Source organism: Pituophis catenifer, unplaced genomic scaffold, assembly GCF_029215685.1.
Source record: "Pituophis catenifer annectens isolate HBS135680 unplaced genomic scaffold, rPitCat1.0.hap2 SCAF_4, whole genome shotgun sequence".
NCBI classification, from domain to species: Eukaryota; Metazoa; Chordata; class Lepidosauria; order Squamata; family Colubridae; genus Pituophis; species Pituophis catenifer.
The window spans coordinates 15764442-15779332 of record NW_027256884.1 but is presented as its reverse complement, the minus strand read 5'-3'; the positions used below and the strand labels follow the sequence as shown (position 1 = coordinate 15779332).

The 14891-nt window shown below is 37.6% G+C and overlaps 1 protein-coding gene across 2 annotated transcripts in view; it reads right to left on the bottom strand.

Moving 5' to 3' along the window:
- NDFIP2 (Nedd4 family interacting protein 2) overlaps positions 1-14891 on the bottom strand; it is a 47899-nt gene that overhangs the window by 7866 nt on the left and 25142 nt on the right. Inside the window, exons 2-6 of one of the 2 annotated variants that reach the window (XM_070942822.1) lie at positions 13741-13897; positions 10812-10948; positions 9419-9478; positions 3051-3138; positions 782-906 (exon numbers count right to left, since the gene is read on the bottom strand). In XM_070942822.1, the coding sequence (XP_070798923.1) occupies positions 782-906; positions 3051-3138; positions 9419-9478; positions 10812-10948; positions 13741-13897 (567 nt within the window). The remainder of the gene's footprint in view (positions 1-781; positions 907-3050; positions 3139-9418; positions 9479-10811; positions 10949-13740; positions 13898-14891) is intronic. The other variant, XM_070942824.1, reaches the window with a different exon arrangement.

Below are 14891 nucleotides of genomic sequence, written 5' to 3'. Positions count from 1 at the left end.
TGTGGCAGCCCCTCAAATATTGGAACACCATTATCATGTAACCCCTGGTCCTTCTTTTTACTAGACTAGACATACTCAATTCCTGCAAATATTCTTCATGTGTTTTAGTCTCCTGGCCCCTATTCATCTTTGTTGCTCTTCTCTGAACTCTGGGAGACCAGCAGATATGAACTCTGGCAGAAAAATCAATGAATTTCTTGGATCAATGGAAATAAGCCTACATATATTTATTTATTTGTATCCCAACTTTATTGGTTTTGCAAATTACTCAAGGCAGCAAACATATTTACCTTCCTCCTTCTATTTCCCCCACAACAACCCTGTTAGGTAAGTTGAGCTAAGAGTGAGTGACTTGCCCAAAGTCACCCAGCTGGCGTTCATGGCTAAGGCAGGACTAGAATTCACGATCTCCCAGATTCTAGCCTGATGCCTTAACCACTACACCAAACTGGCTCTCATTTAAAATATAACTCAAACTAAATAATGCATAACAAGCCAAATCATATTCATATTTCAGTAAGGAAAAAAAGGCTTTCAGTGGTAAATAAACGTAAAAGCAGGAATTCTAAAAGCAAAAGTCCCAATAACTTTAAATTTAAAGTTTAAATTTCATTGCAATATACAATAGAATTTAAAGTTTCTATATGTTGACTTTTTACTAGCAGAGAATAATTAATCAACCTTATAACAGACTAAGGAATATATAATTAATTGCATTTAATTTAATATGGTTCCATACTGAAACCAAAAAGCAGAATCCCCAAATAAAAAAAAACCTCACCCGGACAATAAGAATCCATTTGATCAAAGACAATCCAAATCCACAGATTGCACCATATCTTCCTGCTATGGTGTTAGTTATACAGAATGATAAGCAAAATCCAATCCAGTTGAAAATGAATGCCACTAAAAAAAAACAGAGAGAGACAAAATTTTGTTAAAACTTGAATTAAACGGGAAAGCATTTGAGAATTTAAATATTTTTCAAATGGAAGGCAATTATTAACAGTTAAACTGTTTGGGATTGATATCAAGTGATGGAAAGACAAATTATTAACCCCTCTAGATCTTGCCAGCGGAAAGCCAGCGTGAAATCACAAAAATGATTTTTAAAAATGGTCCTTTGGTGATTCGTGTATGAGATATTATATTTCAGATATGAAATTCGTAAGAAAGATCTAGGTGAGAACTGCAAGACTGAAGCTTCTTAATGAAGTGTATCCTGGTGAGAGAGTGGAATCCATGGATTAGGCCATGGAAACCTGGCCAAGAAGCCATGATTTGATTGCAATCAGATTTCTGGCTTCAATGGCTGGTGAAATATCACGAGAGGATGAGTTATGTTTGGATCCTGCCTGATGCCACAGTATCATAGAAATATACTGTGGAAATCAGTGGAAAATATTGGTTTCTATCAACCTCCTCCCATGTGAAAGATGGAGGTTAAAAGATGCACTTTTTCCTTTTTGAGGTGAATGGCATCTCTGTTCAGCCTTTCTGAGTTTTACTACTGCTGAGAAGAAAAAATCAGATCTCTATTGCTTACACCAACATTGGAACATCTGTCGCTATGGCTTAACAATCACATTGTCTTCTAATGTATTAGTGTTTACCAAAATCTACAGAATTGAAAAACGTATCTCAAGGATTGTCTATATCACGTTTACTTTTGTGTTAAGAAAAATGTTTGATATCCTCCTTTTGGTATTAGGCAGGTAGTGGCTGGAGAACTCTATAATGTAGGCAGTTCTCTTGGTTAGGAGAACCATCTACTGCCTTAATATCAGCATTTCAATCTGTACTTTTAGGCCTGTCTTGAGAGACTTTGTAGTTGCCATGTTTTATAATTGGTGTTAATTTTTAAAATATGCTTTTAGCATGTCACTATGGGAATTTGCATTAAAATAAGAACATCTTTTTAAAAAAAACAAAACAAAACATGTCCCTCATTGTTTTGTATGCATAAATTATGGGGAACAATTCAATTGCTGTATCTTCATTCCCGGTAGAACATTGTTCAAAAACAATTTAAGAAAAAGACTCAAAAAGGTTATCTTAAATATTTCAGAGAGCATATTTTATGCATTGCATTATGCAAATTTTATATAAACCAGACCTTTTAAGAGTTCATTTTTATCTTGTTAATCTATTTATAAGGTTTACTATTTGTCCAGGATACGTATCCAGTCAATTGCCATTTATAGGAATATTAATCATCAAGAATATAATTTTCTTCCCATATTACTTTATCTTACCTATGATAAAAATGCTACAAGTCTTAGAACTTTAAAGTTGTAATGAACACATTTGTCACAAGGTGGCAGTCGCATATCACAAATGGATTGCAACCAGTTTCATTACACATTATATTTTCAAAGGCATGCATATAGAAATAAATGTTTTCTCTCCATCACCAAGAGATAACGTACTCTTAAAAGGAACTTAAGTGACAAACATATACAGTTATTCAGTACATTGTATTCAATTATTCTGCAATGAGGAAAAACTTAATTGAAATTATTAACTGCAAATATACATTTTCAGCATTTGCAGGAAAGACAATCCCATTTTCTCCAACCCATTGCTACATCCTACCAGCACTTCTGCCTTCCTCTCAGTAGTGCATATACATCAGGGATGTCAATCTCAAGATCCGTGGGCCAGATTCAGCCCACGGGGTGCTTAGATCTGGCCCGCGGGGCCACCCTGGAAACTGTGAAGGATCGGCCCGTGTTGCCTCTGCTAGCGAAACGGGTGCTCGGGAGGGTCGCACGCTCCATTTTAGCTGGCAGAAGGTTGCAGGAGGCTGTCCCAGCCAAAAACAGAGCTAGGGAGCTTGTTTGCACTGGCAGAATGCTTGGGCCACCACAGGCGCCCCCAACATGAATGATGTCAAGCTGTCCATGCCCACCCAGGTCCCCCTGAGGTCAAACATAACCCTGATGCGGCCCTCAAGGAAATTGAGTTTGACACCCCTGATATACATGTATGAGAGAAATATTCTCCTTTAAACGAAAGTAACTTAAAACAATAATAGAAAAATTACTGACTGAAAAAAGCCAACATAAAAATGCCATCATTCCCCACACGGAGTTGGTCTGCATCACTGAAGTCATCTCTCGGGGGATATTCTTCTTCCTTTAAGAGGACAAGAAACACATTTTAACACAATGATAATAAGTAAGATTTTGTAAATCACAACTTTTTGTAGGAATCTATGTATAAAATCAAGGATACATTACCGAAGGGAAGTACTTCAGTTATCCGGTTACATCAGACATAAATTGCCATGACCCTTCATTAAAATCAGATCAACAATACATCTTCAAAATGTATCTTATGTTGCATTTATTACTAGCAGCCATACGCCCTAGTTTTTAAGTTAGATTTTAAAGTAAAAATGGTAGATAGAAACAGACGGCAGAAAGAGACTGAGTAGTCCATCGAGTCTGCCTTTTGAGGTTTTTTTCTTTCTAATTTATGTATTTTTAATTATTTATTTGTATTTATTTGTATTTTCTTTTTATAATGAGATGGCCTTTAGATGGCCTTTTTCTACCTCTCTGTGACTAATCTAAAATTAGCTAGCAGGTGGAATTCACTTGCTTGCCTGTTAGAACATTTTACTTTATTTTGGCAGAACCTGGCTATAATACAGGATCAGGCCTGAGTACTGTAGTCATTGAATTGGAGGCTGGTAAAAATACCAGTTTTCCAGGTTTTAAAAAACTTCGGAAAAAGGCATTTACAAACTATTTTTGTGCTGTTGCCATGACCAGAAGTCTCCAGGAGTGGAACTCAAAGGAATTTTATTTTATTAGATTATCTATCTATCTATCTATCTATCTATCTATCTATCTATCTATCTCAGGCTTAGCTAAAGATCATTTCTATGGCACACAGCACTTATTACCAATTATTGTGCTAGCCACAGTTGTAATAGACAACAGCCCTTGAAGCACTGCAAAATAAGAAATATGGAGGGTAAATGCATGTTATTTTATTATTCGATTCTAATCCCAGCTTTGACACAGAAAAACTCTTCAAGTGACCTCAATGATCCTCATAAGGAGTGCTAATGACCAGATGACTGCAAGGAATATAAATCCTTCCATTCTCCACCATTCAGTCAGAACTGAAGAAGCTTCCTGGACGAGAAGCGAAACCTCTGCAAGGAAAAACAAAGTCCAGTTGCCTTTTGAAAAAAAAGCACTTTTGGGACTATGTGTTTGATAGAGTCTCTTAGTAGCTAAGAAACATTCTATAACATTTTAACATTCTATTTCCAGAATGTTGTGTGATTCGCTGCAAGTGAGTATCTTTCATTAAGTATATAGTTTGTTTTCTTGGGATACTCTGCTCAGAAACATTATGTTGTAGGAAATAAAAGATTCTCAAGATTTCCTCTTCCAATGGTAAGCCAGCCACTAGACTTTTAAAAACAACACTCTCTAACTGTTCTCATTTTGTGTCTTGAAACCTTTTCTTTTTTTATATGTGAAAGCAAGAAGGAATGACTAATCCATAGTATAATCATGAGTTTCATGTACTCCATTCAAAAAAGGCAAGTATATTTTTATACGGTGCAACATCTGGCTATTTTTTTATTTTATTTTGCCCTAATGTATGTCCATTGGCAGAGTATTTCACTAGACACATTCAATTAACATTTTCTCATAATGTCTAATGGAAAGCAAGTAAGAATGTAAGAATATCTATGCTTTCTATTCAGAAGGAAAGTTTTTATTTCTTAATACTTGATGTGTATATATTGGCCAAACAATGCATCCAAAGGGAGAAGGATACAAAGGAAAAGACACTAGGCTGACAAGATTATTGATTACTGAAAATATATTTATAAGGCAAACCAATAATGAACTAATCATGAAACCCAAATGTTTTTATCCACATGTTGACCACAGTGGGGCCATGCAAATGATCCATATGGGAAGGATGTGACACTTCAGAATTTCATAACTTTGATAAATTACAAAATACAGTAAGTATACAACTGATACTTCACTAACATTTTACATCCCCCAGTTTTGAGACATGCAATGCACGACCATCCAAACATGCAACAACAATAGTAAAAACTATCACAACATTCAATCCACAAAGAACTGAAAGCATTCTAAAATTAATGCTTTGCTGATATTCAAACACCAGAGGGTGCTAACGTCCTAAAAAATGTTACATGAAGTTGTCTAGGCAGGCAGGCCCCCCCCACCCGCTGTTATAAATTGTCTAAAGCAGTTTATTTGCATGCAATTTCAAAGAACTAAATTTGCAGCACAACACGTTGCAAGTCTTCCCAAAATAATCTCTGTTTTTCATACAAATATGCAGATGAATGCTCAGCAGAATTATGCAAGCTAATTTAGAAAGCATGCACTTTATCCTTTGAAACAAGGTAAGCTGCTATGCTATTTTAAGTGTTTGTTTTTTTAAAAAATCCACTCAGTATATGTCTCTTTTTAAACTGGGAATTATTCTTAAACACTAGGTTTATTTCTTTAAAAAGACTTTCCAGAAACTGAAGTAGTATCCTTTAAAGCATATTAAATTCATGCATCACTTTCTACACTCCAAAAATATTTGAAATAAACAAAATCTTTATTTAGAGATTTCAACTTGCTACTTCATCATTAAAACTTATTTGCCAAAATAAGCAAATAAACAGGCTATTTCCCTTTTAAATTGCTATAACCTTAGAATCCCTGAAATTATATTTGAATAGGGTAAACATAAAGAGGATCACAAAATCTGGATTAGAGTACTATAACTCTAAATCGAGATAGTCAAAATTATATGCCAACAAATGTTAATTCTTTTATAGAAATAGAATGATTTTGCTAGTTTTTAATTAATTATTTTTAACAGTAGTCTAGAAGGAGTTAAAGCACTGAATTCTCTAATTATTGAAAATCGTATCAAGTCACATCTTGATACATAACCCTTTAAATCTGCTGATCCTAATTACATGAGAAATGTATGAAGAGTGCAAGATATTATTATAACCACATGAGAGAATGAGAAACACATATCTGAACTTTACATTCAGATATCCTAGGGTATATTCCAGTGGTGAAATCTGAACCAGTTTACTACCGGTTCGCTGGCTGTGCATGCGCCAAACCCGAATAGGTGGTAAAAAAATGCTAAAAAAGTAAAAAAAAAAGAAAGTTCTGACAATTACGCGTCGCTCATTGGAATTATTATTATTATTTTTACATTTTTTACTACCAGTTCGGCGAACCAGTAGCCTTTTTTACTACCTGTTTGGCGAACCACTAGCCTTTTTTACTACCGGTTTGACCGAACCGGTAGCATTTCACCCCTGATATATTCATTTATGACGGTGATTAAATAACCAGTCATCAACATGAAACCTATCAATAGTTTAACTATTTTAACTATGTTAAATTTACACAGTCGCAGAACCTGAGGGAAAATTTTTATAAAATGTTTTATAGATGGCATTTAGATCCCAAAAAGTTGTCATGTATGTACCCTAATGTTCAGCCAAAATGTTGGAGATGCGAATGTTTGGATGCTACGTATTATCATGTTTGGTGGACCTGTAGGAAAGTTAAGGCTTTTTGGATAAAAATTTGGTGGGTCATGCAGAATGTTTTGAAGAAAAAAATTCAATTTTCTCCACAATTGTTTTTATTGGGTATAGTTAAGGGTTTTACACGGGGTGAAATAAAACTAATATTGTATATGATAACAGCAGCAAGATTGCTGATAGGTAAATATTGGAAGAATGAAGCTTTGCCTACTATCGAGGAATGGACTTTGAAGATGGCTAGTTTTGCAGAGATGGCGAAGATTTCAGTGTATTTAAAAGATGGTTCACAAGAGACTTATGAATGGGAATGGAAAAGGTGGATAGAATATGTTCAGAACAAATACCAAACTAGAAAGTATCAAATAGCTTTTATTTGAAAATAATGTATTAGAAATATTTTAATGTAAAGAGATAAAGAGGAAAAATTATATAGGGGGAGGGATGGGTTCAGGTTTATATATTAGTGTTATTAGTTATGAGTATGTAATAGGGAAGTCTGGGGGGGGAGGGTTAGGGAGGGTTAGGGAGGATGGGAAGTTTGGGGAGGGAGGTGGGGGGATGAAAAAAGGGGTGAAAATGTAATTGTAAAACTTTTGCAATAAAAAAAAAATAGTTTAACTATTTTATTATGTAATTTAATAATAATTTTATCCTTGAATATTCCAGTGAGCAGACACACAAATATTAAATACATTAAGCGAACATATTTCAGAATAGTAGAATCTGATCCCTTATTCTGGTAAACAACTAAGTTAGTCACACAAACAACAACAACAAAATAGATTTAAGATTTAAGGAGTGTAATTCATTCTTGAACTTGTCTCCCACTAGAAAATTAATTGCATTGGAAACCTTGTTTGCTTTTAGAAATAGCCTCCTCCCCCCCCAATTTCATCCAAATCTCAGTTGCTCCCTGTACTGGAAACAGCATCTAAACTCTAAAACTTAAAAGCTCTCTAATCTGTATTAGGAGCTACATAAATGAATACTAGGACTATTTAGTTCTTTCAATTATATCTCCAAGAGGCAGCTCAAGCATCATGCAACATCTGTGGGAAACTTCTTAAAAGCACCTGGGTCCTTTCCAAGAATCACTGAGTACAGGTAACTGACCTACAACAGTTTGTTTAGTGAACTGTTCAAAGTTACAACAGTGATTTATTATCGTTTTTCACACTTAGAACCGTTGCAGCATCCCCGTGGTCACCCACATCAAACTACAAGTGTTTGGCAATTGGCATATATTTATGACGGTTGCGGTGTGCCCAGGTCACCTCATCACTTTTTCTGACAAGCAAAGTCAAGGGGGAAGCCCAAGTCACTTAAGAACTGTGGCACTAACTTAATGACTGCAGAGATTCACTTAACAAGGGTAGCCAGAAAAATTGTACAAATGGGGCAAAACTCACTTAACAACTGTCTCGCTTAGCGACAGACTGCTCAACTGTAGTCGTAAGCCAAGGACTACCTATAATTACTGAGGGCAACTCTGTAATTCTGAAAGAAGGTATATAGCTGCTTTACAATGTTGGCGCATGAGTGCTCCGAAGTATTTTTGGGAGGATCAAATTCAAAGCAAAGTGTATATCATAAATACATGAGTGCCCTGGAGCAGTCTGGAGTGTGGATGACCTCCACTCCCTCATTCATGGTGTCTGGCCTTTTAAGCAAAATGCCTCTATAATTATTCTCCGTAATTATAAGAACTAAATATCCTTACAGAAAATTCTAAAAATGGAGATGGACATTCTGAAGCCAGAGACTTTTCTTCTGGGTTTAATGAAAAAAGACTTAGAAAAAAAAAATGGAACTTTGGTCTTATATATGTTGACGCCAACAAGACTACTGTATGCCCAAAAGTGGAAGGACACTTCAATTCCTACCATGGACAATGGGCTACAGAAGTTAATGGAACTGGCAGAGATGGCTAAATTGAATGTTTTGATTAAAGAAAAAAATATATCAGTAAGTTCTTTTGTGATTCTGGCCTTTTGTGCTTGAGGATTCTGGCCTTTTGTGCTTGACATGGGGGGAAAAAGGAAACTTTGATTTTGGGTTTTATGAATTAAGACTGATTTGTTGTTACAGAAATGTCTAGTTTATATTATTATGGAAAAGTAAAAAATTCAGGTTCGATGTTTTATTCTACTGCAACAGAGGGAGTCGGAAGTCAACGCCTTTTCTTCTTTTTTTCTTTTCTTCCTCCCCTCCTCACTTCTATTTCCCTTTTGCCTTCCCATTGTATCCTCTTATTTGCTTTCATATTTTTGTATTTTATTCTATAATCTAATAAAAATGTTTTTTTTTAAAAAAAGAGTTAAATATCCTTATGAACAAAAATCAACCCATGCATAATGTGTTGAAATATGCCCTACCCTGCTCTGTGCAGCCCACCTCTAAATAAATCCATGTAGGACTGCCCTTTGATATTTATTTATTTTCCATTTTATTGATTTATTCAATTTGTACAGCCGCCCATCTCAAACCAGCGAGTCTGGGTGGCGAACAATCATAAAAACAATTAAAACAGTCAAAAAACACAATACAAAAAAAGAAACCAAATGCAAATAGCAGCCAAGAGATATTATAATCCATTAGTGCCTTGTATTCATTTTACTGGGACTATAATCTTACTGCATGCAAGAGGACACTTCCAAACAGAAATGAACAGAACTGCAACATAAATCACTTTCTTTTATGAAAGTATTCATTTTATGAAAAGTATTTATTTGAGAGGGTAATTTTATTTAGAAAAGGAAAAGATTTTTTTTTTTAAAAAAAAATGACTGTTTGCCATAAATAAACTTCACTGCAAAATCTAAACTTCACAGAATGGAACCATACCTCTGGTGGACTCAGGAATATTTCATCAAACAGACTCCTAGACTCCCTAAAATGGCCGTGCTAAGCATGTAAAGAAAATAAGACAGAAGAACTAAACGTGTGTTAAATCATTCTGTACAAGTCAAAATGTTAAAACTCTTATCTCTGCAAATTAATTTTTAAATAAAATTTAAGATACAATGAAGTTAAACCGAGGACACCGAAACCCAGTAATTCAAAGTTTGGGGGGGGAAATTAACGGTAAATTATTCCTATTAAACACATAAAGTGAATTTTGCTCAACCATTTGTCGCTGATTCATTGCAATTTTTTTATATATATAAGAGGATTACATGAAATATAATCTAATAACATTACATGAAGTATATTTAAAAAACTGCTTACTGCTCTCCATACAAGATTATACTGTATTATTACATGCTTTCTGGGATTGCGTGAACAGTATACAATATACAATATCATAAAAATATTACTGTTAACATAATATGCACAGTATTTACAAATTAGAACCTGCAACTTGCATCACAGATTAAATAAAGGGGGCTACCCTGTGTAAATTCTATTACTTGTCTAGGAAGCTGAGCCCCGATGTAGCATAACTATGTGGCACTTTAACTTGTGACATTGTCAGATTAAATACAACCCATTAGTATCTACAGAAATCTATCAGGAATTGGGGAAAAGAAGCTGCCGTTGCTGCTTGTCAAAGTCTGAAAAAAGCCACTGCACCGACTGAGTTTCTAAATACAGGTAGTCCCCGATTTACAACAGTCCATTTAGTGACCGTTCAAAGTTACAACAGCACTGAAAAAAAGGGACTTATGATTGTTTTTGACACTTCGGACCATTGAAACAGCCTCTCAGTCACGTGATCAAAATTCAGATGCTTGGCAACTGGCTTGTACTTATGACAGTTGCAGTTTCCTGGGGTCATGCGATCCTCTTTTGAGACCTTCTGACAAGCAAAATGAATAGGGAAGCCCAGACTCACTTAACAACTGTGTTCCTGACCTAACAACTTCAGTGATTCACTTAACCACTGTGGTGAGAAAGGTCGTAAAAAGGGGCAAAACTCACTGAGTAACAGTCTCGCTTAGCAACAGTTTTTGGGCTCAATTGGGGGACGTAAACCGAGGACTACCTGTAGGCTGCACTTGCTTGGGTAGTTACCGTTACAGGCAAGTGCCCCTTGTGCCCCTTTCAGCGATTAAGTTTTGAAGTGATTAAAAAGACCTCCATGCTTAAATAAGAAATATGTATCCTTTAAAAAAAAAACTCTAAGCAAACGTACAGTAGAACTAGGAAAAACACTTAATACGGTGCATACAAAACACAGACTTATGCGGTGTAGGTTCCAAAGTACGCGATTACATAGCACAAACTGCCTACTCACTCTTTGCGCTGCTGCTTCTGCTGCCACAGCTGCCATTGCTGCAGCTTTGGCCTTCTCCGCCTCATCGTAAGTGGGAAGAGAGGTAGCTACGCTGTAGGGAGGCGGCACTGGGTAAAAGTCGTTGGGCGATTCCACTTCTGTAAAAGAACAAGAGACTCTTCTGGGTGGGGAAATAAACAAGCAGGGGCTAAATCCAGATAAGAGAAAGCTGCTGTTAGTTCAACACGGAACTCTGCCAGTGTCAGGGTTGCAAGTAACACATCCAACGGAATCGAAACTCCAAGGCAGGCAGGTATAGGTTTATTAGGCATGTCATATTGGCACATCTGGGGAAATCCGACTCTAAAATCCGCTCGGGTTTCCCCCTAGTTAAAAGTAAAGTTTTCTTTCCCCTGCCCATGTAAGTCATATCACATGATCCAATTAGGTCACAGTCCAAGGGTCACTTGGTCTCAGATCCCACCTCCTCGCACCTGGTGGGAAAGTCCTTGGTTCTCAGAAGAAAGAATTTTATATTGGCTACAATCCCCCAGCTATCTTTTCCTCCCACATCCCGTTCCCACAGCTCAACTCATCTCCGCTATGGCAATCCTGTACTGTGATCCGCCTGTGCCCTGCGGAGCTGGCAACGGAATCGGACAGTGAAGAGGTTGGGGAGGAACATGAGCCAGTCCTAGAGTCTAGGGAAGGCTCGGACGAGGGCTCTGCGCCACAGGCAGAGAAAGGGCCATCTGGGAGTTATGTGCAGACTCTGGAGCCTCCAGAGTCGGACCTCAGCAAGGCAGAGGAACAGGGGGAGCCTGTTCCCAGTGCGCGCATGTGCAGAGCTGCCAGAAGGCAAGAACAATTAAAACAAAAGGGATGACTCGGGAGTAGGGCTTGGAGATGATTGGCCCCTCCCATAAGACTTAAAAGAGAAGCAAAGGCACGTGGGCCTTTGCAAGAAGCAACGTTGTTAATTCAGTTCAGTTTAAAGCCTGAAGCTCTGTTTGATTCTGGACTCAGTATGGCTTTGCCAATTAGATCTTTGGCAGCGTGTCAAGGGAGATAAAGGTGGGTGATTATCAGCCTTATCCCGAAGGACTCTTTACAACTATTTGGGACTCATCTGCGAATGAGCAGAATTCACAGCTGTTGCAATAAAAGAGGTTTTTGGGACTACTCGTGTGTTTTACTGATTCAGGAAGCCTAGGTCAGAACAACCTGAAGGTGCCAGGGTGAAAATGGCTCTAGGCCTAACAGCCAGTCCTTGTCTCTAGAGGAAGCTTGGGTGGGTGGACAGGGTGTTGTTGTGGTGAGGGGTGTTTGGAGTGAGTACCATGCTTGATTTGTTTTGTAGCTGTTGGCATATAACTGCACCTGCTTCTCTTTCTCAATCCTGGTTGTGTTTCCTGTTTTGTTAATCGCTCCTTTTGTTGTTTGATGTTGCTGGTCATTGACCGAATAAATAAATAAATTTCAAATTCAAATTTCAATTACTTAAGAGGAAGCAGGCCTACGACCTGGGGTTGTCCTGGATTAACAACTAGCTCTCGGTGTACAATTAGAGGCTATGCCTAAAGGAATATTACAGTCCTACCTGGGAAGGCCAGGAAGATTTTGTGACAGTAACTCATACTTTCCTCATAACCAGCTGTAGTACTGTAAGGTGCTTCACATTCCCTTTATAGGCCAGTTTGAAACAAATGTTGATTTAAAGTAGAGTGGCCCACATGTTACCTGGCACTAAATGCTATAGGCACAATACATCTATGCCACGGGTGTGAAACTCACCGCATCACGTTGATGTCACATGACGAATCACAATGTTTTTTTGCCTTTGTGGAACTGTGCATGGTAAGTGTGGCCTGTGCATGACGCATCCAGCCCGTGGGCTGCCAGTTTGATATCCCTGATCTATGCTGCATGCCTTGCAGTGGGAGACAATAGATTTCTGTGTGCAGTTTGAAGTCCTATGTAGCAGAGTGTGGAGATACCTTCAGAATTATCTCCTTCAGCTAGAATCAACCAATCCAATATGACTATCTGGAAAACATTGTATGTAATTCTCCAGTGCTATAAAACTTTAAATGGGGGAGGGGGACAGAGAGAGGAGACATTATCATGCTGCCCATATTATGGAACAACTGAGTTTGCTCCGGTGCTGTTGGGTTTTCTGGATGCAGGTCAAAATGGGTTTCACCTGGAGAGTTTAACTACATTCACAGGAATGTTTCATATTGTTGCATTAGATTTTCCTACCCTACAAGAAACTCATGTCCTTTTTAAAAATGGTATGTACATATACACACCACTGAAAAGCAAGAAAACATACTTCCTTTCTATGCAATTATTCTTATATAAAATTAAATAGCAATAGCACTTAGACTTATATACTGCTTCACAGTGCTTTATAGCCCTCTCTAAGCGGTTTACAAAGTCAGCCTATTGCCCTCAACAATCTGGGTCCTCATTTTACCGACCCCGGAAAGATGGAAGGCGAAGTCAACCTTGAGTCAGTGAGATTCGAACTGCCAATTTGCAGGCAGCCGGCAGTCAACAGAAGTAGCCTGCAGTACTGCATTCTAACCACTGCACCACCGCGGCTCTATTGATTTAAACCAATTAAATCCAAGATGCTTTTTTAAAAAAATTGTATGGTTATCCTATTGGGAGTATAATCCACATTTAATCAACATCAATTAAACAAAACACGCTAATCTCATCATGCATAGAGAGGAAGCACGTTCAGACAAATTAATTGCATGGACATCCAATTTAGCCTGTTTGCGGTGATATGTGAAACAAAATCACTTGACTTCTGCATGAAAGAACTGAGCAAAGCATCTTTAAGCAGGTCAGCAGAAGCAGGCACAGGAGTGCTGGTGGCACTATTTCAGCATTGCTAAAAATACCTGGGGTGGTTATATAATCATGAAAAAGGCAGTACCTGTTGGTGCAGCTGCTTCTGTAGCGATGCTACAATAAGGTGGAGGGGAAGTATCCACTTCAGGTAAAGGTGCCTCTGTTTGACAAGCTGGTGCAGTTTCCGTAGAGGTGGACGGTTGTTCAATTGTAGATTCGGCAGGGTCATCTTCATTGTGAAGCTTTAAAGAAAAATAAACAGATTTAAATATTATGCATTCCAATATGACATTTGACTAGTAGATAATGTCTACTTAAATTATTGTGCTATACGTAAACAAGAGAGTAATACTTGAAGCATTCAGACACTTATGGTTGAACAAGGGTTATGGGGTGTTTCTTCCTCTTGACTTCTGTGGTGCTTTCATCTTGACTATGATGGACATCAAAAGCATTATGAGTGACAGGTTTTTTTCCCCAGCTCTTCTATATACATCTATATCAGGGGTGAAATGCTCCCTGATCAGACCAGATCACCTGATCCGGTAGCGATTTTACCCTGTGGTTCGGCGATCCGGTAGCAATCGCCACTCGGGTGTCATTACTTCCTGGTTTTAACCAGGTGCGTGTGCTTCCGAACCGGTAAAGAAGGTAAATAGATTTCACCCCTGATCTATATACTATATATGTTGTATGTTTTCTCCCTGATATTAATAGAGGTTTCAGCAATTGTATACTGGGATATTCCACAATGAAATGAAGAAAGTATTTCAAAAATGATTTCTCTATTTAGCATCTAACTCTCTTCTTGCAACTGAGTTTTGAATCTGATTACAGCACACTGGTAAAACATGATTCCCCTTGAAAATACTACTGCTCAAATACTCCCTTCCGGTAATTATGGCAGCAGTGCTATGAAAAAGAACAGCAGGGTAAAATTGCCTGAAAAACAACTCCTGGTGCTATCAAAGCAGTGCAAAATAATAATAATAATGTCACACCAACCTGATGATTTTAACCATCAATTTTAACTTGGTAGCACAAGGAAACAACAGCCAATGACTTAATAGCTAACCATCAATGCCCCAATCAACCCCATAAGAAACCACACCCAACCAGGCACCACATAAATACGATGCATAGAACAACCCAAAGTATACGTTCGGTAGAGAAAAGTTCTCTGAAGATGGGTTCCAACACGAGTCCGAAACAGGGGTGGGTTTCACTTACCTTTGC